The sequence below is a fragment of the Lissotriton vulgaris genome, chromosome 1_2, assembly GCF_964263255.1.
Source record: "Lissotriton vulgaris chromosome 1_2, aLisVul1.2, whole genome shotgun sequence".
NCBI classification, from domain to species: Eukaryota; Metazoa; Chordata; class Amphibia; order Caudata; family Salamandridae; genus Lissotriton; species Lissotriton vulgaris.
In genome coordinates this window covers 32,055,372-32,082,603 of record NC_141686.1, presented here as the reverse complement: position 1 = coordinate 32,082,603, position 27,232 = coordinate 32,055,372, and the positions used below count along the sequence as shown (strand labels likewise).

Here is a 27,232-nt window from a genome sequence, read left to right as displayed (position 1 = left end):
ACAAATGAAATAGGAATGACGGGAAGCTTTGAAGGTAGACTTGCCTTTATCACTGAATTCGATCACGGTAGTACATTTACTATGACCTAGGTGTACTGAACCATTCTTTCTGACACATAATTCACCTTTGACTGGTAATACTGAGATAACGGGTAAGTCTGGTTTTGTATCGGACTGGACATTCAGAATCATGAGGTTAAGTGTAAAATTACCTAATCCATATACTTCGTTTTCTAGATCGGTCCCTGTCCTTTGGGGAAGACCCTCCTTGTCAGGGAAACATACTTTATGCAGAACAGTGTTCAGATTTCCCCATACCCAATTACCCTGGTAAACTATGGAATCAGAATTTAAAGAATTTATTAAACTAAACCATGCACCACAGGAACCATTGTGTGTGAACGGATACGGAAAGAGGGGCAGAACTCCCTTGTATTTCTGATAGGGAGGGAGTCGGCCACATATCCAACAATTGGTAGCGTTGCTGGTCTGATGGGAATGATGTAACATACTGATAAAGGTATTGTTGCGCAGCGCAAGTCTGTAAGATAACTCGTGCGGGGGTAATTCACTGAAAGTATGCTCGACAGTGTCATTTGAGGAAGAATGTGCACGTGTGAAAATAGGAAAGTATATGTGTAGCAATATACTTGCAGCAATAATCATAAGACTCAGAAAAAACATAATCAATAATGTCACAATGCAGTGACTACGGAGAGATTTACAATATTCACGTTTCTTGAGCTGTTTCTGTCTATCTCTCTCTCTATTGGGGTCTAACTGGTACATGTCAGGAACTTGTCTAACCGATTCACCTAGGGGAGGACTTAAACAATTAAACTATCTGACTTGCTAGACCTCAATTTCATGCGAAATTCTTGAGAAGGAGTTTTCTCTACCAGGGGAAGTTTAGTATCAGTCTCTGGAAGGGGGCAGGGCTGGGAGTCTAGTTTTGGCGGCAGTCCATAGTGTCTTTTTACATGACTCGAGTGGAGCCAGCCCTTACGGCCCTCCACCTTGATTGCTGTCCTTGTGGTTAGTAAAACAAGCTTCGGCTCCTGCCAGCGGGGCTCCAGCGGACTCCTCCTGTCGAAGTTCCTGATGTATACCAGATCTCCAGGGACGATCTCGTGTGGCTTCACCTCGGTGTTGTCGGGAAAAGCTGCAGCTACCTGTGAACGACATGATTGTAGTGCAGACATCAAGGAGACAAGGTAATCTGTCAGCATATTACAGTCAACATCTGTAATTTTACGAGGCAGAGGCGTCCCCCACATATTCGGTGGCCTGCCAAAGACCACCTCGTACGGGGATAGCCCTGTTGTAGAGTGTGCTATCATTCTCATGTAAAAAAGAGCAACTGGTAAAGCTACTATCCAGTCTACGCCTTTCTCCCTACATATTTTAGCGAGACGTATTTTCAGGGTCTGATTATGACGTTCCACGAGACCTGCTGCCTCGGGATGTCGGACACAGTGGAACTTCCACTGATAACCTAGCAGGAGTGATACCTGCTTCATGAGCTCGGACGAGAATGGCTGACCATTATCTGAGTACACGATACGGGGCAAACCATACCTAGGGAAAAATTCACGTACCAGCTGCTTGGCAGTGGTCGGAGCAGTGTAATCTGAGACTGGATATGCTTCTGTCCAACGGGAAAGTGCACATACAACTACGAGGACATATTTGAATCCTCGACAACGTTCCATCTGGATATAATCCATCTGGAGGACTTCAAAAGGGTGATCGGGAGGATGAAATCCACCTTGCTCTACGGGAATGCCTTTACCTGGGTTGAACTGACAACAGATCATGCAAGTACGCACTTTCTGTTTTGCTGCTGCTCGTAAATGTTTATTGAACCAAAGGTTTTGAATACTGTCTAACATGGCTTTTTCTCCTAAATGTGCAGGACTATGTACTGTGTTAATGATAACTTGAACCATAGAGTCGGGGAGAAACCATGTGGATTTTCCCTTCGTCATCCATCCTTGTTCTGTCTGGATCCCTCCTAGTTCAGTCCATTTCTTGATTTCGTCTGGTGTAGCATGTGTCTGTATGTCAATTACATCTAGGGCGGGATCCTTAACTGTCATGCAATGTGTCGGTGTCGGGTCTATTGTCTTTGTCAAGTCAGTTGTGTGAGTAGGAGTCTGAGCTGTATGCTTGGCTGTTCGATCTGCCAGGTCGTTACCCTGGGAAATGGTATCTGTGACTTTCGTATGTGCCTTGCATTTCATGATAGCTATGGCTGTAGGCAAATGTATTGCTTCTAACAAAGCTTGAATGAGGGGACCGTGCTGGATCTTGGCACCATGAGAAGTTAAAAAACCCCTTTCTTGCCAGAGGACTCCGAAGTCGTGTACTACTCCGAAGGCATAGCGGGAGTCTGTGTATATGTTAACTTTCTTATTCTTGGCTCGAATACAGGCTCGAGTCAGAGCGATGAGCTCTGCTGCTTGGGCTGACAGGGTGTCAATACGATGTGTTTCTATGACTTCAGTTTCTGTCGTTACTGCATATGCGGCTACTAACTCTCCTGCACTTGTTCTCATACATGAACCATCCACATAAAGTGTCAAGTTTGGATCTGGTAATGCGGTGTCTGTCATGTCTTGTCTGGGTTTCGTCGTAATGGTAATGACTTCAACACAATCATGTGCCAAAGGGTCTGTCTCACTTAATGGCAAAAGTGTAGCAGGATTCAATGTATTGCAACGTCTGATTTCTATGTGAGGCTGAAACAATGTCAATTCATAACCTGTCAGTCGTGCTATAGTCAAGTGCTGAGTCTGTGTACGGTTTAAAAGAACTTCCACGGAATGTGGAACTTGTACTGTCAGTTGATGTCCTAACACTATGGAATCGCTTTGTCTAATTGCTAGAGCTGTCGCTGCTACTGATTTCAAGCACGCAGGCAAAGCCTGGGCTACTGGATCTAATGTACTAGAAAAATAAGCACACGGTTTGTGTGAACCTGCTTGATCCTGGGTGAGTACTGATAATGCAGTACCTTCGCGTTCTGTGACAAAGAGTGTAAAAGGTTTACTGTAACATGGTGTTGCTAAAACTGGTGCTTGACATAAGGCTTTCTTTAAGTCGTCAAAAGCTTGTGTATGTTCCTGAGTCCAAGGGAGGACAGTCGATGTCGCTGCCTCCTGAGTTGTCAACTGTATAAGTGGCTTGGCTAGATATGCGTACTGAGGGATCCATTGTCTACAGTAAGAGGTGAGGCCTATGAAGGCCCATACTTCTTTTTGTGTCTTGGGTTGTGACATGTGTACAATTAACTGGATGCGGTCAGGTGTTAGCTGTCTCCCCCTCTTGGACAGCAAGTGCCCAAGGTACACCACTTGCTGGGCACAGAATTGCAGCTTCGAAGGAGACACCTTGTGTCCCTTGTCAGCCAGGAAATACAAGACCGTCAGTGATGCTTGTTCACATTCTCGTTCACTTCGGGCGGTGATCAATAGATCATCGACATACTGAAGTAGGGCAGTGTTAGCAGGCATGTGAATACTGTCAAGTTGTCTTTTCAATGCTTGGCTATAGATGCTGGGGCTTTCTGTGAATCCTTGAGGTGCGCGTGCAAATTTGAAGCTACGGCCATTTAAACAGAATCCGAAAAGATATTGGCTTTCCGGATCAATGGGGACGCTATAGAAGGCGTTCTTCAGATCAATTACAGTAAAGAACGTCGCTTCGGAATCAATAGCTGTCAATAGGGACGAAATATCTGGGACCACGGGATATTGTGGTACAATGCATTTATTCAATTCTCGCAAATCGATCACTAATCGATAAACTGGAGGTGCATTCGGATCAGTGCGTTTAAGAATCGGAATGATAGGGGAATTACATAGATTTGAGTCGGTTTCTACAACCACTCCTTGTACAATGAGCTCGTCAATGATTTTCAGTAAAGCCACTACAGCATCAGGGGGTAACTTGTATTGTCGGATTCGTGGTAAAACAACACCTTGCTTGAGTATAACTCGATATGGTGTAATATGCATACAACCTACATCAGTGGGGCCTTGTGCCCATAAATGTGCAGGAACATTCTGTAATCTGGGATCAATATCTCTCAACACATAGTGACCCTTAAAGTTACGCAGAAACAGTCTTACTCCTTGCGGAGAACAGCAAATTACAGCTCCTAGAGCTTTCAGTGTCTTGATACCTAACAAGTTTTCTGGACATGATTTCGTGAGCAACAAATCTGTAGTACGTGACAATGGACCAACTGCAAGGGGAACTGGTTTCGAAACTTCATTAACAATAGGTTTTCCTGAAAATCCAAGGGAAACATTCTGTGAGCCTGAGAGGGGTACCCCTGGAACCTCGTCGTGACTGATTGTCGTTCTGCTTGCCCCTGTGTCAATCAAAAACTTTCTTTCTTTCCCTAATACCTGACTATGTACATAAGGACCCTCTTGATCTACAGGAACCTCAATAAGAGGCAAGCCAACCTCGCTCTCTAGGCTGTTTCATGTGTATTGTTGGTAATCGGGATAATCAGTTTGTGCATATTGGTACATCTGCTGCGTTGCATGTTGCGTTGCGGCAATCGGTTGTGGCTGTGGTACTGCTACGGTCTGTACTGTCTGTTGTGGAGCATGCATAGGCTGTACATTCTGTGGAACATGTTGTTGGGCCTGGTCCTGTCTAGGTTGACGTGGTCTCTCTTTAGTTTTACCTGTGGATATGTTATGTTTCAAAACTGCACAATCGTTTACATAGTGACCTGGCTGTTTACAATAGTTGCATGTCCCTTTAACAGGAGCTGCTGAATTATTGGACTGTGTCATGCCCTTTTTCTGACCGTCAGCTGGAACTGACTGAGCAACAAGCATTTTCATTTTCGTGTCTTTCATACGTCTTTGTTCATGATCATGTTCTTCTCTAATTCTGTTCTGGTGGTACTGTAACATTTGTAACATTTGGGAAGGCGTGTTTGCTTGCCATGTGCTCTCGACTTTCAGTACACGGTTCTTAACCTGGGGTAGGGAATTCTCGACCAATTTAGATACAAAAAGGTGTGGGTATGACTCGCTACTTGCTTTCAGGCCACTATTAATAATAAAACATTTCTCAAATCGGGAATAAAAATCACTGGTGTCTTCATCGGGTTTCTGTTTGCAGGCTGAGATTGCATCCCAGTCCTCCTTTTTAGTTGCTAACAAACGTGGCAAAACCTGTACTAACAATCCTGGTAATGCTTTAGTTTTATCCCCAAGCCCTAAACCTGGGGTACGGGTCGTTTCTTCGTTTTCTAATGCAGCCCAATCAATCTTTGTGTCTCCCACCTCCCATTCTTTTTCTTTGAGTTTCTCGTAAATACCGGCAGGCAATAATACTTTCAGTATTTTCATAATGTCGGGATAGGTGTAATCTCCCATGAGTAACATGTCTTTGATTTCACTGTGAAAACCTGCAGGGTCTTTATCATGACTGGGCACTATTTTCTTCATTTCCAATAATTCCATTTTAGTTATAGGCGTGTATACATACACACGTGTAAGGGTATCATCAGCATTCTTGACTGGATGTACCTCTCGTAAAGGATTCTGTCTGTCTATGTAAAACATTTTCCTTTCTGGGGGTGGAGCTGAAACAAACTGTGGATTCAGGAAAGCACTATATCTGTGTCGCTGTTCTAATATTACTTTAATTAAATCGGTACCTAGGCCTCTCCATTTATTCATGAGTAACTCTATTAGTACATCATGTAGGGGACCTGGATCAGAATGTTGGCTTTTATACAACGTAAGGAGGTGTTGTATCATGTACATACCAGCTAGTCGCTGTTCGTCTGGGGAAAGATTCAAAAAGGTTTGCGCTACTGCGTCATCATTATATTTATCGGAATTGTCAGCCCATTGTACTGCTGATCTGTCTAATTCTTGTTCATCCATGGAGTTGAGTACATGGTACCCCATTCGTTCTTGAAGTATTTTATCGGTAGCCTGAAATAGATGTTCAGGACTCCTCGGGTTTGACATAGCAGAGTGAAAAAGTCTCTTGCTTTCCGGGCGTAACGTTTTACTAAAAGGTCTACCCTTTCCTACATATGCTATTATTCCTGTATTATCTGGCTCATCCTCCTCTGAGGATTCATTCTTGTCAGCATCTGCTTCATTTTCAGCTTTCTGTCTTTCATGAAATACTGTTATTTCCTTACGGATTTTTCTGTACATGGCCTCTATACTTTTCTGTCGATCATGTTTTCCGTCTGCTATATTCTGACCCCATTTAGTTAGTACCTCCACCTCGTCTTTATTTACACCAGGCTGGTCTCGTTCTCTTATGAAACAGTTTATGAGGAATCTTAATATTAAACCTTGAGTGTCTACTTTCTGGTGTGCCATGGCCTCGTGAATACATTCCTGACCCTCCCCAGTCTGAACAAAATGATATATCCTGTCTAGATAATCTGCCATTCCTGGAAATAGAACTAAAAAATTTGCAGCACGTCTTATACGTATTGAGGCCAATATCATGCAACCGTCTTGGCCTGGTATTGGATCATATCTACAGTCTGTAAGATATTCTTTAAGCTTTTCAATTGTGGCTGGTTTCGGAGTACGTTGCATTGCTAGTTCTCTGACAGTTAATCGCTGTACTGGTGGCGGGGTACGGTAACCTCCTGTAGCACCTCCTGTAGTGGAGGCCTGAGCATGAACTGGCTGTAGGGTCGGTACCTGCTGTAACTGGGTTGGGGCCTGAACTGCGCCAGCCCCAAAAGGATTACCGGGGGAAATAACAGGTAAGGGTGCAGGAAGCGGACCAGGAGGGGTAAGCTGTTGCGGACCTGGGGGCTGATGATCATGGGGTAGGTTAACGTCAGCAGGTGGTACACGGGCAGGTACATTGGTGTATGCGGGGGCTACATCGTCTAAATACGAAGAAAGGAAAATCTCTGCTGCGGTCTTGTGACGTAATTTAGTCGGAACCAACGGAGGGGGCAGATTTTTCGGTATTTCCGGGGTCGCCTTGGGCAGGCCCTCGGCCAGGACTGGATACAATCCTGTCATAATTGCATTACTACGTCTATTGTGTTGTTCTATTCTAACTCGTTCTCCTTCTTCTAGTAGTTCCTTTTCTTTGGCTTTTTCAGAATCCTCTCTACTTTTCTCTGCTTTTCTGAGTGCTTTCTCTGTGCGTCTATGCGATTCTTTACGCCATAATTCAATGGCATCTTTCTGTGACTGTCTGGCTTTCTTTTTCCATAATGATTCCTCTACTCTCATAATGCACTCGGCATCCCATGTCCCTGTAACGGGCCATCTCTGATTCTCTGCTAAATCTTTAGTGTAATCCACCCACAAGTCGAGATATAATACAGCATCTAGGCCGTGCTTGTGGTACATGAAATATCCGGGAGTGTCCCTGGGTGGGATGGGAACAGCTTCCTCGAGTATCCCTTTCCTAGTTCCTATCTGTCTTAATTTGGAAAATAGCGGCATTCTGAACCTTGATACTTGATACTTGATACTTACTCGGACTTGAACACAACTAATACAGTAAACACAATAATGAAGATCAAACAATCACTCATACCACGACATAAAAACACACATTAAAACATTTACTAGATAACTCGATAACTAGATACTGGATATGTCAGACTCCACGCTGCAGGATCCGGTTGTTGTACATATAACTCCACCTCCCTATCTCACCAACACGCCGATATTAATAATACAGCGAGTTCGAGCGATAGAGCGAGGGAATAAAGAGGAAACAAAACAAGGAGGGGACGGAAGGGGGCAGCAGGGAAGGGATGGCTGTAAGACAAAAGCAATATGCATACAGGTTATTAATGTACACAGGTAAGTCCTACTCTCATGTATTTCTCACTAAGTGGAATAATGAGTTTTCACCTTTCCTGAAGAAGTGCGCTCCACTTCCTCCCTGTTAATCAGATATGTTAAACTGCCACGACATTCCCTATGAAACAAAAAACACCAGTTACTCCCAGATGCCTACAAGGTCATGTGTTAAATTTCTCTCTATTGATCTAGCACCTACCCCGCCTTGTGTATATCTGTGCTCTAAAGTAAACGTGTATCCTTCAAAAAGTGTATCCAAATAATAAATAGTCTGTGTATGAAAGACCAATCCTTTCTTTCAGGAATGAACAACTAATATCCTCAAATGGAAACGGTAAGTCGTAGCCTCCCACTACTGACCTCCGCTCTCTAGTCCACAAGCACCAAGTTCACACAATGTAAAGCTCCAAACACGGCAAGGTGTCGGCTTAACCCACTACCTTCCGCTTTGGCAATTTCCTTGACCGACACTAGTGCCTTTTTTCGTAACGGTAGAGCGCAGGATAATATTCCCCGCCACACTCCGCTCTCACTTGTATATTCCGGCCGTATCCCACAGCGCAGGTATTGTCACGCCGTACAAAAAAAAACACTTTGGAAAAAGCTGTCATTCAGTTCCCTGCAACGCGTTAAACAAACACGCGCTGCAATATAACTCACAGTACGGTGCCTCTGCTACTGTCTCCGTTCGTCCTCGTAGGGTTCCTCTCCATCCGCCGTTACCAGAGAGAAAACAGATCACAGGAACACCAGGGCTAACAAAGATGCGCGACCCTCGCGCTACTCGTTAAAGACTCGAGTAATCCAAATCCAAGGCGCGTTTCCTGCTTTACTCGCGCAGGACTCGTTGTAAAAACGGGAAACAAAACTCTCTCTGCCTCATGCAGGGAAAGACCAGCACAGCACACAATCGATGAACCTCAACAGTACTGCTGATTACAAAATCACGAACAGTGTGGGAAGGGCCCACACTGCTTATATAGTACCCCGCCCCCTCTCAAGGAATTCTGGGAGTTGTAGTTCGGTTATTAGGTAGGCGCTTTTGACCAATCCTGACAGTATGTCCCCGTCCCTAGCGCCTTCTAGGACCAGGTTTAGCAGGAAACCTCTGACGAAAAGACAGCACCTTCCCAGAAGCAGGCACCTCAGAACAACCCACCCCTTGCATGTACTCCTCTTTAACCTTGTTCAAACATCCCTGCTCCCCGTTGCGAGCCATCTGCAATATCAATTTCTTTTCCTCAACTGATGGCTGGAACTGGAGATCAAAAGGAATACCAACCGGCAAAGTGTTGGCGTCAATTCCGGAATTGGCTAGGAAGGGAAACCATCCAGGGGGGCTATACCACACATTCTTACTAGACCTCTCCGCCCTCATCATGCAATTAACCTTCCCTGTAGGAATGATAGACTGTTTATCGTCCACTCCCTCCTTGATTGGCAGTATCTGTCGGGTTAATGTTTCTGTCTTCTGACTACTCAACCCAGTGCGAACAGCGACCGCCTCTTTCTGTGCTAATGTGGCCACCCTGAACTGACATGCAACTACCGCTAAAGGTGAGGATGCATAAGACACCAGATGTTCCTGACAATACCCAGACAGAAAATGTACTGTTCGAGTTCTCCAGTCTATGGAAGGGTTGTGGTACGTAAACCACGGCATCCCCAATATGATCTCGTATTGGGGAGCTTCAATGATATTCAAAGTTATCTTTTCCACATGTCTCCCTTCTGACACATCTATTGACAACGTTACCTCAGCTGTCTTCTCAACTATTAGACCTGATTTTATAGGTTGTCCATCTACTGCCAAAACCTCCTCTGGTATATCTCTAGGTACTCTAGGTAGAGCTAAACGAGATACTAACCCATTATCGATAACATTACCTGTGGCTCCTGTGTCCAGCATCACCCTAACTTGATGGGTTTTTTGCTCATACTCTAAGGACATGTTAAGAACCAAGTGAGATTCATTCACTCCTATACCAGGTGAAGAAAGGGAAGTGAGTCTCCAATCGGGTATCACTTTCTCTCGGGATGAAGGTGCTAACAAGTTGTCTGTCTCCCTTCCCACAGTGGAAACCGCTAGTCTTTTATTCTTGTTCCAACTAGAGGGGTTTTGGGGCTTAGAAGGGCATTCACGCACGTAATGCCCTTTTTTGCCACAGTACATACAAAGACCGTGTACTCTTCTGCTTTCTTTCTCCTCATTGGACAGAGGGGATCTAATAGCTCCTATTTCCATAGGTTCTGTCCCGTCTGCCGAGGCCTCTAGAGCTCTAGGAGGGGAACTCACTAAACTATTGTAACCCCTGTCCCACTTTCTTCTATCCCCACTCAGCTCAGTCAGCCTACCATCCAATCTCAGGACCAAGTTCACCATATCTACACAAGTGGTGGGTTGAGGATCTATGTAGGCCACCGCGTTCTTCAATTCCTCCCTCAGTCCCTGATAAAATAAAGACATCCTTTTACTCTCTGGCCAATCTGTTTCAGCTATCAGCCTATTAATCGTAGTTAGGTAAGTTATCAAGTCACTCCTACCCTGACGCAAAGATAATAGCTCCTTATCTGCGCTGAAGTTGGTGGCCCTCCTGTCAAAGACTTTCTCAAACTCGTCCCTGAACGCAGTCCAGTTAGACAACATAGCATCATCTCTTTTCACCAAAGGCACTGCCCAATTGGCGGCGTCTCCCACCAGATAGGAGATAGCAAACGCCACCCTAGAATGGTTAGTAGGAAAGGAGGCGGGTTTACAGGAGAAATGAAGTAAGATTTGAGTCATAAAGGCTTGCGTTTTGCGTGGATCCCCCCCATACCGTTCTGGAGTGGCTAATGGAATAGGGGGAGGAACTGTAACCTGAATCTGTGAAGGGCCGGTAAAAAAAGGGTTCTTGGATAGCTGTTCTACCCTATCCTTAAGAAGCACAGCCTCCGCCTTGGACGCAGCCAATTCTTGTTGGACCACAACCAGAGCCCTCAACACATCATCCAAGGTGGCCATATGTACCCCAACCGGACCAGGCAGAATGCAATTCGTGGGTTCGTGATTCTGTCAGACTCCACGCTGCAGGATCCGGTTGTTGTACATATAACTCCACCTCCCTATCTCACCAACACGCCGATATTAATAATACAGCGAGTTCGAGCGATAGAGCGAGGGAATAAAGAGGAAACAAAACAAGGAGGGGACGGAAGGGGGCAGCAGGGAAGGGATGGCTGTAAGACAAAAGCAATATGCATACAGGTTATTAATGTACACAGGTAAGTCCTACTCTCATGTATTTCTCACTAAGTGGAATAATGAGTTTTCACCTTTCCTGAAGAAGTGCGCTCCACTTCCTCCCTGTTAATCAGATATGTTAAACTGCCACGACATTCCCTATGAAACAAAAAACACCAGTTACTCCCAGATGCCTACAAGGTCATGTGTTAAATTTCTCTCTATTGATCTAGCACCTACCCCGCCTTGTGTATATCTGTGCTCTAAAGTAAACGTGTATCCTTCAAAAAGTGTATCCAAATAATAAATAGTCTGTGTATGAAAGACCAATCCTTTCTTTCAGGAATGAACAACTAATATCCTCAAATGGAAACGGTAAGTCGTAGCCTCCCACTACTGACCTCCGCTCTCTAGTCCACAAGCACCAAGTTCACACAATGTAAAGCTCCAAACACGGCAAGGTGTAGGCTTAACCCACTACCTTCCGCTTTGGCAATTTCCTTGACCGACACTAGTGCCTTTTTTCGTAACGGTAGAGCGCAGGATAATATTCCCCGCCACACTCCGCTCTCACTTGTATATTCCGGCCGTATCCCACAGCGCAGGTATTGTCACGCCGTACAAAAAAAAACACTTTGGAAAAAGCTGTCATTCAGTTCCCTGCAACGCGTTAAACAAACACGCTCTGCAATATAACTCACAGTACGGTGCCTCTGCTACTGTCTCCGTTCGTCCTCGTAGGGTTCCTCTCCATCCGCCGTTACCAGAGAGAAAACAGATCGCAGGAACACCAGGGCTAACAAAGATGCGCGACCCTCGCGCTACTCGTTAAAGACTCGAGTAATCCAAATCCAAGGCGCGTTTCCTGCTTTACTCGCGCAGGACTCGTTGGTAAAAACGGGAAACAAAACTCTCTCTGCCTCATGCAGGGAAAGACCAGCACAGCACACAATCGATGAACCTCAACAGTACTGCTGATTACAAAAATCACGAACAGTGTGGGAAGGGCCCACACTGCTTATATAGTACCCCGCCCCCTCTCAAGGAATTCTGGAAGTTGTAGTTCGGTTATTAGGTAGGCGCTTTTGACCAATCCTGACAGGATATACTGCTAAACAGTACAGATACACTGCTAAAACAGTGCAGACCGGGTCTGCGTACCCAAACCCGTCTTGACCGGATACAACTTAATGCACCCGTCTTGATGCAACCCCAGCAACGGTACTCACCGGGAAGCACGAAACGGAAGGCCTCGGAAACTCGACACTGGACTGGACCGGACTGGACTCGACTCGACTCGTGACGTAGGTACTTCGGAACTGGTGGGCCTCTGAACACCTCGGACCTTGCTCTCTCGGCTGGGCTCTGGTCGGGATCCTCCGCACTCCTCACCGCCTCGTCTGGGTGTCGATCGCAGTCTCAGTCACCTCCATTGGCCTGAGGGAGATACAGGAAATCCTGCGGGTACGCGTAAACGTCCGTCACGGCTGTGGCAGGGGGCTAGGCCTGCAACGCACCGCCGGCGTGTAAGGTGGGGGAGGGTCCCTGTTCGGGCGCCAAATTATGTGGTAAATAAAGATTTACCTATGCGGAATTTCTATGCGGTAAAGTTCAATAAAATAGCTCAATCATAAATGAGAGGCAGAGTCCGTGGCATCTGAGTTTATAAGGGTTTTATTCCATAAAATGGAATTGGTTCGAACCAGGTATCATGTTCCATCACCACGAGGGTTCAGGAAGGGATAGACAATGCTTTATTAACAGAGTACAATATATATAGTAAATGCATGCAATGGTGATGGATACAGAAGGCGTAACAGCTGAGAGAAACGAGATAAGAACACATGTGCGTAACAGAAGGCGTGCACGAGGGCGTACACGGAGGTGTGTGCTAGAAACGTCACATAAAAGTGTCACAGGTGGGTGGATCCATAGAAGAATCCTGCAGTGTCAGCAGAAATATTGAGCTGGATGCGCGCGCAGGCAACATGACGTGTGATTGACGTGGAACTGGAGGGTGAAGGGGACTTGACATTTAGCACTATACGGGGAGACAGAAGTCTGGCGTGTCAGAACAACCTAAACCCAAATCATATCTGATATCTTGTGTTTGAGGAACTGTATTATCTAGAAGGAAAGGTCTCTCGGGCAGAGGCTATTCTATACTGACTGCTAGTGCGTGCATATGTGACTACGTGTCTGCGTGTAATGCGAGGGGGCCATGGGCCTACCATGGTAACGGGAGCAATGAATTACTTGCACGGAGACAGAAAGGCCGGGCCCTTTGCTCTGCAGCTGGGGAGGTGTTTACCTAAATCTCTAGACAGGAATGTATTTTCAAGGAGCGGAGCAGATAACTTGAAGGCTGAATACTGTTTTGGCAGGCAAGCAGGCCGAGCCGGGCACCGCTCGCCACGCAGGGAGTAAGGTAGAGGTCATGGATGCAGATCCAGGCTGCAGCTTTCAGAGGCAGACGGCAGAAAGGGCTTGATGGCAGAAATCAGGGCCTAGCTCGCTAGAGCCAGGAAAACATGAAAGTGCACCATGAAAAGACGGTGGCACGGCATACTTAGGAACTGAATAATCGATCCATTCATGGTGGATCTGAAAGAGGACATGTTAACGTTGGACGCAAATGTATTTGCGTCTTCATAGCTGGTTGTGGAGGGAACATACATGTACTTGAAGCAGGTACATGGAGCCGTTGGGGTCTACGTTAGGGGACACAATTGATCATAAAAATTCATATTACCTCAGATGGCAAAGACGTAGTGGACAGGATAGTCATTAGTGTCATCGTCCATGTCTTCGCCGTCCCCACTTTCTTTTATGTTGTGGGCTGCCTCTTTCTTGGACTTGGCCGACCTGCATACCGCTGCGAAGTGGTTTATCCATCCACACGAGCTGCATCTTTTCCTTCGCACCGGGCAGTCTTGGATGAGGTGGGGTTGACCCCTGCAGGATCCGCAGTCTCTGCGTTTGTCTTACGGCTTCTTTCCGCCATATTGGCGTGTTTTAGGTCTGACGACATTGACTTGTTCCGCCGTATTGACCTGTTCCGCCTTGACTGGTCGGTGGAGAGCCGCCTCCATGTGTGACGCTTTTGCTTGTGATAGTTCCTTGGAGCGCCCCAGCTTCAGGATATCCGCTAACAGCTTCCCGTCTTCTTGTAAGATCGTTACCCTCAGCTTCGAGGAGTAGCACCTAAGCATGGGCGAATTTTGCGAATCTCGCGTTCGCGAATTTTGCGGATTTGCAAACTCGCAATCCGCAAAATCCGCGAATTCTCGCGAATTTGCAGATTTTTTTTTTTTGTGTGTTCGCGCGGGTTTCTGCCAGGTCGCGAGGGTTTTTGTACAATTTCGCAAACGCGAACTTACCTGTCGGGTCGCAGGTTTTGCGAACTTGTTGTTTCTACGTGTCCAGCCTGTTTGGGACACTCTTCTTCATCACTGCCACCCTCTGTCACCACTGCCACTCTCTGGTTCACCCATGCCACCCTCTGGCTCACCCATGCCACCCTCTGTTTCATCACAGCACCCTCTGGTTGTCCAGTGTACATTATTGTGGCAAAGCAAAGCACACCTTCCCTGCCTCAAGTGACCTGAATTAATTTGGGGCTGATTAATGTGTCACAGAATATTTTTTTAGCTGGCACCTGCTTCCTTAGTGCTTCCTGATTAGTGATCTTTTGCACTTGCTAAGTGCTTTAATTGTTGCAAAATTAGGTACAACACCTGCCCTGCCCCAACTGACAATAATGAATTAGGGGCTGATTAATGTGTCACTGGATTTGAACTTCCAGCCTGGCTCCTGCTTGTCTCCCTTAGCTGTAATTCAGGACCTTTGTGGCATATGTGTAACTATTCTGAGGGTCAGAGCAGGGTCACATAATAGTTGCAAGTAGGCAACTGAACTCTGGAGGGGCCCCTCAGGAAGCACTACAGGAAATGGCTACTAATGATGAGCTTGAACTTTTGAACCTGGTAAGTAGTTTCAGTTTTGCTAAGATCGTATTTCTGCAATTTAGCGCTTATTCGCGGGGCGCGAAGTTGAACTGGGAAGCCGCGAACTCACGCGAACAGTGCGAGCAAGCCATAAAATCCGCTGCTCGTGGATTTGCGGATTTTGCGGGAAATTCGCGAATCTCGCGGATTGCGAATTTACCGAAAATCCGCAAAATCCGCGAGCGGAACGGATTTTCCACCCATACTTAGTAGCACCCCTGTATTATCTGTCCCCGTATTTTCTCTTGCTCGTCGCGGAAACCACATGTGCTGGCTAGTTCTTTGAGCCTGCCGTGGAAAGCATCTAGCGATTCTTCTGCTTCTTGTTTCGCTTGCCGGAAGATAAACCTTTCATAGTCCTTGCTAGCCATGGGTTCGAAATGCGCGTTAAGAGCATTGAGGAGCGTTATATAGGTCTTGGGTGTGGCTTCCATGATGGTCTTGTAAATCCTATGGATGTTTTTCCCGCCTAAATGCAGGAGCAGTGTCCTGCGGCGTTCCCTTGCTGTTCCTGCGCCTTCGAAATAGATCTGCAAGCAATCTGTCCAGTCTTTCCAGCGAGGCGCCAGGGATGCTGGGGCACCGTCTACCACAAATGGTTCAATGGCGGGAATTGACGCCATATTGGAACGTGGAGGGGCCTAGCTCGCGGCCTGGATCACCCTTGGCTGTGGCACTCTGGTCCTGGCCAGACACGGCCTTGTCACGCGTGCTGGGGTGAGGCGGGTTGCACGTGCACTGATTTGTGGATCTGTCTGGGCTGCCCTCGCGCTGACATTGACCTGCCGCCTTCTTGGCTTGCTATACGTTCGCCCCACTTGGGCTGCGTCGCTGGGGTAGGCTGCACACACCTTCTCTTCCTTTCCCTCCTTTCTCTGAGGTTTCGATGGCCTTATTCCCTCATTTACGTCTTCCGGGCACCCGCTCCACACCCGGAGTCATATGTGGCCACTCGGCGGCGCTGTGTGTCATGCCGCGATGCATCCGCCCTGGTCTGGGGCCGCACATGGAGCTGCTGCCCTGCCGGCGCATTCAGCTCCGGGCCTGCCGCTGGACAAGGGTAGGGCACAGCCGTGCGCTCCCGAATGCGGCAAAACGTTGGGTGCTCCGGGGCACAGCATGGGTTCTCAGACCCTCGTCGCCAGTGTTGTGTCCCACGGCCGCAGGCGCATGGCGTAGCTAGCGCTGCGGCGATAATGATACTCGGGACACTGTGCTTGGTTTACCACGCTGTCCGGACTACCCGCCGGCCACACCTACTTTATTTTATATACGAGCGAGTTACGTCACGCGCTCGCGTGTGTGCACCTCTTGGTGCGCTGCCAACTAGACCGCTAACCCGCAGCCACGAACATTACACACCGAACAGCGACAAGCCTCCCCTTTGCAGAAGGAGCCCCGTGCACCACAGAGGGCATTTTTCCATGCAAAAGCGCATGTCTCCCAACTCACTAATATTGAGGCAGAAATCAGATTGTGTCTCTGGGAGGCCCGGGGGAGACAGCAGACCTCTGTCCCAGCATTCCAATTTACAAAGTGTCTGAATGGCAACCTCAAAACCCTAAGAAGACAGGGGTCGCCATGCAAGGATGTGGCTTTCGGTGACTGTGACCTCGGAGACAGCATGCAGTGGGTCTGTGGTACAGCTGTGTGCCACCATCTCAGAAAGTCTTCAGACAACACATGCAATTTTGACACCTTACGCTTTGTCAACTTTGCCTGCAGGTACGTTCATTATGTCATACTTTGCACCTAGAAAGTCGCCACAAATAACATCTGCATTACATTAAGGATCACTAGGAGGGAGGGGGAGCAAAGTGCTGTCCCAGATGCCCCTCCTCCTGGACAACCTGAACAGCAGTCTGAGGTGAGCCCACCACCGCTGACCGCACCCGCAATCTCAAAGGCCTGGGATGGAGGAATGCTTCATATGCCTCTCAGAAGTGGCATAACACAAAATGATGCCCTCTCTCCTGCAGAATGTCATGTGGGCCCCAGGCGTCTCACAGATTGCGCAGATTTCATTAGTCGCTGGCTCAATGGGGCACCAACTGAAGGGTCCCCCCCACCCTACGCCCCAGGGACCTGCATTACGACTTGGCCATGTACATGAGGACATAAGATACCTTTTACTGAGCCTTTGTCTGCCAGCGATGTTACATGAACAGTGTTGCTTTTCTGTGTCTTTTTCTCTGCTTGGGAAAACAGAGTGGTTTTCTAGAGCGTTTAAATGTTTCTCATTCCATGCCACTGCACGCATTCTGCCAGTCATGCAATTGCATGCCATAAGGGTTGTTGGGACCCCTACTAAAACAAGGAACCATGTGTTACATTCTGTATAGTTCAATTCAATATGCTTTACCACCATGTATCTTTAAGTGCATGAGCCATGTTATGTTTTCTAAGGTGTTCCATATTCTCAACAGAGTTTTCCTCATGCAGCATTCTGCTGCTATTGTCAGTTGTAACCTGGACATCCATGTACCTGGACCAGATGCTGTGCTGTTAATAAATCTACTTTAAAGACCAACTTCTCCTTGGATTATTACACCATGGGGCCCCTACACTGCGGGGTTTCGGGAGCTTCGGTCATGCTCCTGCCCCACCACCCCTGATCCGTGCCAGCTGCCACTGAACTTGAGTCTTGAGAGCAGCACAAGTACAGCAAATAGAATCTATAAAGGGCAACTGGTGACCACAACTGAAGCAATTGGATGCTTCGAAAAACAGGCGAACATGAATCAGGAGCAAAAAGGTGAAGTGATATGCTGGAGCCTAACATATTGCTTCATCTTTTAGGACTAAAACCACGCCTTGATGGATCCTAAAACCATTACTGCCTCAGCCAAACTCCACCTGGTCCAACTATACTTCCTTCATTGCGCATACCCGACCTTCATTCGCCTCCATCGGGCTGGCCTAAGAGCCACCCCATCCTGTACACGATGTGGGCTGGAACCAGCAGACGTCTTCTATATGGTGTGGACGTGGCCACGTCTTACCCCATGCTGGGAGACATTGGAGTCTGAGCTGATGGGCGTCCTGGGCTGGGAGGGCCACATAAGCCCTTGAACTTACTCCTGGGTATAATGGAAGGTCTGGATGGGAACAGGGCAGATAAGCTCTTCCTGGGCACTGCCATCATGGTTGCCAAGCGGGACATAGCGTACGCTTGGAAGAGTCCTATCCCACCTAGCGTAGTCAAATGTCGCAAAGGCGTTGACTGGTGCGCAGCGCAGGAGAGATCCCTGTATGAGGCCAGAGGATGCCCAACTAAACACAGGAGGGTCTGGGGTAAGTGGTTGGGCCAGGTGGAGTAGCGGGGTTCCCTTTTGCCCCCATAGAATGAATTTGTGTGTGCAGTTGGGGACTGGAGAGGGTCGCTGGATGTGCTAGCGCATAAATGATGACAATAATCATTCAATGTGCCAAGCTTGTAATGAATTATCAGTGCTGTTTTTGTTTTTCCTGTTCTTAAAACTCAATAAAATTGGTTATAAAAAAAAAACATTTTGAGAAGCCCTAACCTTCCTATTAAAATTGAAAGTTTGATTTTTGGCTATTTTTTGTTTCTGAATTAAATAAAATATTTCAAAATTTGTATTTGTTTGTACGGTTCTTTCTGTATTTTGTGTTTTTATTTGAGGATCAAATTGTAGAAGTTGCTTAGAACCACTTCTTAGAAGCTTTCACATGCTCTGCATAAGTGGATCATGTTTAGCACTTCAATGCGGATTTTGCGGATTTTCGGTAAATTCGCAATCCGCGAGATTCGCGAATTTCCCGCAAAATCCGCAAATCCACGAGCAGCGGATTTTATGGCTTGCTCGCTATTGTCAGTTGTAACCTGGACATCCATGTACCTGGACCAGATGCTGTGCTGTTAATAAATCTACTTTAAAGACCAACTTCTCCTTGGATTATTACAAAATTTGGCGACAAGGATAACCTACTCCAGCCATCTTCACCACAGGAGCGGAGTTTGAACCCATTTTCTTCAATTTTTGATACTTTGGTAACTATTTGCATTTCGTTTATTTTAAGAAAACCCTGAACACTCTCCATCTCATCTACCATATTGGATTTACCTCCACCTTTATTCCGTTTTTCTGGAAACATTTGAAACTATTACTTTCCTGTACTTTCTTCATTTGCATCTTTTGGATTTACCCTACCTTCGTTGATGAATTTGCTCGCGCGTTGGCATTGACGCTGTTTCCTAGCAACCTCCTGTTGTGTTCTACGTTGCCTGTCATCGCTGTGACGAATCGTCCTACGTGTTGTTTCTGCCTCGTGTTCTTCAAACACGTCACTGCTTTTGTTTCGCGCACTACGTGGACAGACACTACTACGGTATTTGCATTGCGTAGACAGACACTGCCACATTACCGCCGGAATGAAATAAACAGTGCAGAAGCCATTGGACGTCACCACGCAACGTATTGCGTCATCGCGCAACTATAAAAACGTCATTGCGCTACCACTCACGCAACGTGACTCCATTTTGAATATTTTTGTTTCCAGTTACTTAGCAACCATCACACGCGAAGCCGTCCTGAACCTTCGTTTGGCATTATTTTTCACAGCGCTTCATTTTCTCAACAATATTTCTCATTTTAGTAAAACTTTTTCAGCGCTTGGATAATTAACAATTTCCTACATCCTGAGGATCTGTACATCGGCCAACCAACAATTTTTCAACCATTTCCGGCTACTGCATATGTACATTTTCAGTCACTCTCCATTTCAAGTACTGTGATTGGATTTTCATTTATTAACATTTGTTTTATTCTTAACTTATTCATTTATTCTTTTATTTTATTGTATATTTTACGTTTTCTTAACATGCAGTTTGATCCTCCAGCTAAATTCTTACAGGTCAAAGGTGATCCTCCCATTCCATGGTCAAGGTGGAAGGAGGAATTCTTTAACTACATGCGTGCTATTGATGGAGAGCGTATGGGTTCTGAGAGGAAGAAGAGTATTTTATTACATTGTTTAGGATCTGAAGGTCAAGAAATCTTTAGAACTTTACCTCATGTTCCTGTTGCTTCTGGTAGTGGTGATACTATGAATGTTTACACAGAAGCTCTTACTCGTTTAGAAAAAAGATTTAAACCTACGGCCAATATTGCCTTAAATCGCTTTAAATTTTATACTAGGGCGCAAAAGCAAGAAGAATCATTTGATGATTTTCTAACTTCATTGAGAGCTTTAAGCATTCATTGTAATTTTGGGGCCATGTGTGACGAAATGATTCGTGACCAAATCATAGTACATGTTAAGAACAAAAAAGTACAGGACAAATTGTGGTGTATAGGTGATCCTAATTTAGAAGAAACTATAGCCATTGCAAAATCAACTGAAATGTCTGAAAAATGGATGGACATTGTTGATAAACAAGGTTCTCATCCCAGTAAAAATAATACTGATGAAGAAGTATGCATTGTTAAACCTAAGTTTGATTCTAAAAATTCGACATCCACTCAATTTAGAAATAAAAATTTTAGGAGAACTGATAGCCCTAATTACAATACTTCTCCTTCATGTTACAGATGTGGCAGCAAGTTACATATTGCCTCTTTCCAAGGTTGCCCTGCTATAGGAAAAACTTGCAATATTTGTAATAAAGTAGGACATTTTAGTAATGTCTGTAGGGAAAGACGTTTTAATTCCCAATCTCGTTCAGGGCAACAAATAGTTCCTAATAATAATACTGCCACTAAAGTATCTGCACTCAATCTTGGTAGTGAGAATATACAAGACTTGGATCGTGGGTATGTTGTCTCCATTATTCAAACTGGTTTTATACTATTTACGTGCAAAAAATCTCCAAAATGTTTATTTCAAGTCTTTTCTACTGATATTGAGCTTATGGTAGACTCTGGGTCTCCATGGACTATTATTACCAAAGCTTATTTTGATGAAAAACTACAGTCTGTATGTGATATTACTTCTCTACAACCTTCAGATATTTTTGCGGAAGGTTTTAATGGAAATAAGATTGACATTGAGGGATTTTTGAATGTTCCATTGAATTTTAGAGGAAGATCTGCTTTCATTAAGTTATATATTGCTATTAAAGGAGTTAATGTACTAGGATGGCATGACCAATGGGAGCTTGGGATCACTTTAAATCCTAGAGCCAAAGATCCTATTTCCCTATGCAGTGAACAGGATATGATTAACTCTATTTGTTCCAATGATGGAAAGGAAGATGTTGTTTCCTGTTGGAGCAATAAATTTAATAATGTCTTTTGTGAACGTTTAGGCAAATTAGAAGGTTTTTCACATAAGATCGTGTTAAAGGAAGGTGCTGTACCTGTCAAGCAAAAGTTAAGGGGGGTTCCCCTGAATGTGAGAGAAGAACTGAAAGAAATGTTGAATGATTTACTAAAGGACAATATCATAGAGCCCATTGAATCATCCGAATGGGTTTCGCCCATAGTTTTGGTGCGCAAACCCGACCAAAAATTGAGAGTTTGCATAGATTTAAGAGCACTCAATTCCAACATTATCATTGATTGCCATCCTTTACCTAATATCAATGAACTTGTGTCTCTGTTTGATGGTGCGCAGATTTTTTCCACTCTAGACCTGAGATCTGCGTACCATCAAATTGAACTTACTGAGGACTCTAAAAAGTACACTGCATTTATCACTCCCATGGGCCTATTTAAATACAGAAGAATGCCTTTTGGCTTAGCGTCGGCAGCTTCTGTCTTTCAACGTGTCATGTTTCAAATTTTCAGGGGTCTTGACGTATTCGTGAAGTGCTTTCAAGATGATATATTAATCTTTTCCAAAGATGAAGTTGAACATTCTACACATTTGAACGAAGTATGTTGCAGGTTAGAAAAATATGGTCTTACACTAAAGGCACACAAATGCAAACTTTTCAGAAAATCTGTAGAATACTTGGGACATACATTATCTGGAGAGGGTTTAGTTCCCAAAAAGTCAAACGTTGAAGCTATTCTTAATGCACCTGCCCCGAGTAATAAGGAACAATTATTATCGTTCTCGGGTATGTGTGAATACTACAGTAAGTTTGTGGTTAATTTTGCCACAAAAATGGAACCTTTGAGGAGGTTATTGAGACAGAGTAATGAGTTTGTTTGGGAAGCTGAACAAGAAAAAGCTTTTGCTGATATTAAATGTGATATTGTCAATTCACCTACTCTTAAACCCTTTAGAATTGGGAAAAAATGTATTATTACCACTGATGCTAGCTTGTATGGTCTTGGTTGTGTATTATCTCAAACTGATGGTGCTATAGAATGGAATGTGGCTTTCTCATCTAGAACATTAAATGAGACAGAACGTAGATATGCCGTGATTGAACGGGAACTACTTTCCTGTGTGTGGGCAATTGAGCACTACAGAATTTACATTTGGGGCAGTGAGTTTGTATTGAGAACCGACCACAAGCCTTTAGTACACATCTTATCGGTTGGTGGAGGTTGGAACTCTACTGCTAGGATTGCGCGTTTGGCATCCAAGTTACAAGAATACCATTTTACTGTGGAGTACATTCCGGGAAAAAAAAATGACACGGCTGACTGTCTTTCACGTCTTCCTTGCAAAGACCACGAAGACAAAGTTAATAAGGTCAGTGAGGTGGATTTTGTTTTAAATTTGTCTGATGTTGTCACTCCCCAATATCAGGACATCACAGAACAGTTGTGGTTAAAGTGTCAAGAGGAAGATGAGAAATTTGGCATTCTTAAGGATTATATTTTTAAGGGCTGGCCCAATAAGACAAAAGTCAAAGATGATTTGCTCCCGTTCTATAATGTTTCTGAAGAGCTGTTTTGTGAAGGGGACTTGGTTTTTAAATCTGGAAAGTGCATTCCACCTGTAGGTATTCAGGAGATCATTCTCAAACTGGCACATAAAACACATCCTGGTATTTCGGGTATGAAGCGTCTAATAAGGTTACATTTTTGGTGGCCAGGGATGGACAGGTATATTGATCGCACTGTCAGGGAATGTAGTGAATGTTGTACTAAGGACAAAATGTTAAAGTTGCATGTTCCCCCACTTAAACCCGTCAAGTGGCCTGAACTTCCTTGGAGTAAGATAGCTTTTGACATCTCAGGTCCGTTTCAGATATTACCTGAAACCTCACGTTATGCGCTGGTCATGATTGACTACCATTCTAAATGGCCTGAAGTGAAATTTGTAGCCAGAGTTACTTCTGAGGTAGTTATCACATTTTTTAAGGAAGTTTTTGCAAGAGAAGGTTGCCCATCTGTATTAGTGTCTGACAATGGGGTACAGTTGGTGTCCTCGGAGATGCAATCCTTCTTGCAAAGTTGTAACATCAAGCACTTACGTACATCGCTTTATGAACCACATGAGAATGGGCAGGTTGAACGCTTCAACCGAGTTTTGAAGAGTTTTGTTGTTGATGCTATTAAAGAAAGGAGTAATTGGTTGAATGTTATTAGGGAAAAACTGTGGACCTATCGTATAACTCCTCATACCACGACAGAAGTTAGTCCTTTTAAACTGCTCAAAGGCAGGAATCCTGCGTCCAACATTTGTCCTTGGTGGTTTAAGGAGAAATGTAAAGAGTTAGGAGAAGATGAGGTAGATATCCAGAGTGTGGCAAATAGGGTTGATTGTAAACAGAGTAAGTCTGCTCTGTGGTATAATAAAAAATGGAAGGCAATTAAGTCTAATTTCTGTGTTGGGGATTGGGTTAGGATTCTGAAACCTTTTATGGTCAACAAAGGTTCCAGCAAGTATAGTAGACCCATTCAAATTAAAAGAGTTTTTGATAATTCAGTAATCACTCAAGATGGCAAAGTTTGGAACTTAAGTAAAGTTGCCAAATGCCCCACACATTCTATTTTCCAACCAGACCAACCTGATAATTCTGACAGCTGTTCCCTTCCTGGTCCCTCTCCTGATTCTGTGGCTTTTAGAGTCAAGGATGATGTGCGTATCAGAAGGAAGCCTACTTCGTTACATGATTATGTTTAAACATATTTCTTTTCCTTCTTTTAATAGGGGAGATGTGTTACATTCTGTAAAGTTCAATTCAATATGCTTTACCACCATGTATCTTTAAGTGCATGAGCCATGTTATGTTTTCTAAGGTGTTCCATATTCTCAACTGAGTTTTCCTCATGCAGCATTCTGCTGCTATTGTCAGTTGTAACCTGGACATCCATGTACCTGGACCAGATGCTGTGCTGTTAATAAATCTACTTTAAAGACCAACTTCTCCTTGGATTATTACACCATGGGGCCCCTACACTGCGGGGTTTCGGGAGCTTCGGTCATGCTCCTGCCCCACCACCCCTGATCCGTGCCAGCTGCCACTGAACTTGAGTCTTGAGAGCAGCACAAGTACAGCAAATAGAATCTATAAAGGGCAACTGGTGACCACAACTGAAGCAATTGGATGCTTCGAAAAACAGGCGAACATGAATCAGGAGCAAAAAGGTGAAGTGATATGCTGGAGCCTAACATATTGCTTCATCTTTTAGGACTAAAACCACGCCTTGATGGATCCTAAAACCATTACTGCCTCAGCCAAACTCCACCTGGTCCAACTATACTTCCTTCATTGCGCATACCCGACCTTCATTCGCCTCCATCGGGCTGGCCTAAGAGCCACCCCATCCTGTACACGATGTGGGCTGGAACCAGCAGACGTCTTCTATATGGTGTGGACGTGGCCACGTCTTACCCCATGCTGGGAGACATTGGAGTCTGAGCTGATGGGCGTCCTGAGCTGGGAGGGCCACATAAGCCCTTGAACTTACTCCTGGGTATAATGGAAGGTCTGAATGAGAACAGGGCAGATAAGCTCTTCCTGGGCACTGCCATCATGGTTGCCAAGCGGGACATAGCGTACGCTTGGAAGAGTCCTATCCCACCTAGCGTAGTCAAATGTCGCAAAGGCGTTGACTGGTGCGCAGCGCAGGAGAGATCCCTGTATGAGGCCAGAGGATGCCCAACTAAACACGGGAGGGTCTGGGGTAAGTGGTTGGGCCAGGTGGAGTAGCGGGGTTCCCTTTTGCCCCCATAGAATGAATTTGTGTGTGCAGTTGGGGACTGGAGAGGGTCGCTGGATGTGCTAGCGCATAAATGATGACAATAATCATTCAATGTGCCAAGCTTGTAATGAATTATCAGTGCTGTTTTTGTTTTTCCTGTTCTTAAAACTCAATAAAATTGGTTATAAAAAAAAAACATTTTGAGAAGCCCTAACCTTCCTATTAAAATTGAAAGTTTGATTTTTGGCTATTTTTTGTTTCTGAATTAAATAAAATATTTCAAAATTTGTATTTGTTTGTACGGTTCTTTCTGTATTTTGTGTTTTTATTTGAGGATCAAATTGTAGAAGTTGCTTAGAACCACTTCTTAGAAGCTTTCACATGCTCTGCATAAGTGGATCATGTTTAGCACTTCAATGTCACATGTTAGCCCATCAGTACCAAAGTATATTTTACCTGAAATGTTAGCACCTACCTGCCCTCAATATTTGACCTGCTCTCCAACTGTCACTGTTTCATAGACAGCGGAAGTGGCTCTGGCGAACTTGAAGAATAAGTATGAGAATGAGAAGACCATGGTGACGGAGACGATGACGAAACTGAGGAATGAGCTGAAGGCTTTGAAAGAAGATGCGGCCACATTCTCATCCCTGAGAGCAATGTTTGCGACCAGGTAACGAAAGAACATTGACATTACCGATAATATGTGCATTGTAAGTAGGGCTGTGCTTCAGTTTGCTTTCTGATGTCACCTTAACCAAGGCAAGATATTCTCTTATTCATCAATTGACCAGCTGCACTTATACAGCTCACGTTGCTGTCACGGGTAGTTTGTGGGCACTAAAAACACCTGCTGCTAAGAGCTAAGGCTGCTGCAAATACGTCATGAGCATGCACTTGAAGGACATCAGGTTAGATGCCCCACTCTAAATTGTCTTCCTGCTTGGAGAAGCTTCCCACTCTTCAGACTGAAAGCATAAAATAGCAGAGAGTGTAAAATTGTATTTATTACCATTATAGAGAGAGGGGAGGGGTCATGATGAGTAAGAGACAAGGCCTCAAGTCAGCCATAATGCCCCAGCTCTCCCTCATTAATGGAATTAAATAGATTTTTAATCTCTGTACATCTGCATGTATCAATTATGCCTTGCTCCAAAATTATAAACACAGGTGCCTAACAGTCGCGTCCGGTGCAGGTAAGCTCTGTGGGGCAAGGGGAAAGTCGACTGACGGCTGAATAGGATTCATTTATTTATTTAATTTTCCCTATTTCGTGCGCTTACCTGCACCGGTCACGGCAGGTGCTAAACCGAAACAGGCTAGAAGGGGCTAAACCCACGCATTGACATGAAATAACACTGATTACGCCGTGATTTTTAGCATTTAAGTAACCATGAAATCTATGAGACAATATGCAGTGTTTTGTCTTGTCTACTATACTGTTCTATTATTATAAAATGAATTGAGGCCTTTGGCTCTAAAAATAAATCTGTTGATGTGTATTGTTTAGTACACTTGCTCCAAATAATGCATCATTAGGTCACATTTATTTTCACTGGCATGAAGTGTGGAGACTATCTGTATTCAATGAAAGAAATAAAGTTACACTTAATGTAGTGTAACCCTGTAACATTCACTGAAAAACCACAGTTAGATTGATGCTATGGTTCCAAAGGTAAGCCTAAACACCCACCGACCCTGCTACACATACCAAAACTTGTGGGTACAGTATATTTTTTTATACAGTTTGTATTATTATTGTAAATGGTGTGCTGCTAAGTCAAGTTAATTATTAGATAAAACATTATGAGTTGGGGAACAGCCCATTTGGGTGCGAGTTTTGTTATCATGGCAGTGGCATGAGTCATGGTTTGTGTAGCAGACGCTAACTGGCACATTTTATGGCTTACAGTGTATGCACTACCAGAATCATAACTGTATTTAACTGTGTTTTTCAATGTATCTTGGAGTTTTTTATTTTTATTTTTTATTAAAGGAACAGTAATGGAGCAGGAACAGGTGAAATATTAGGTTGCTGTTACAAAGAACCGTATCATGTATCAGGGGGGTCAAGTAGGTGCAAGATGATGGGCTACAAGTGACATCACAAATGAAGTGTTTCATCACAAGAAAGTCTTCCATAAATGGGGG

At 44.7% G+C, this 27,232-nt stretch overlaps 1 protein-coding gene across 4 annotated transcripts in view; it reads left to right on the top strand.

Annotated features, from left to right (window-relative positions):
* Positions 1-27,232, top strand: part of BICD1 (BICD cargo adaptor 1) — an 808,512-nt gene that overhangs the window by 555,579 nt on the left and 225,701 nt on the right. For all 4 annotated transcript variants that reach the window (XM_086952776.1, XM_086952778.1, XM_086952777.1 and 1 more), the window contains exon 6: positions 25,603-25,754. In XM_086952776.1, coding sequence (XP_086808902.1) covers positions 25,603-25,754 — 152 coding nt within the window. The remainder of the gene's footprint in view (positions 1-25,602; positions 25,755-27,232) is intronic.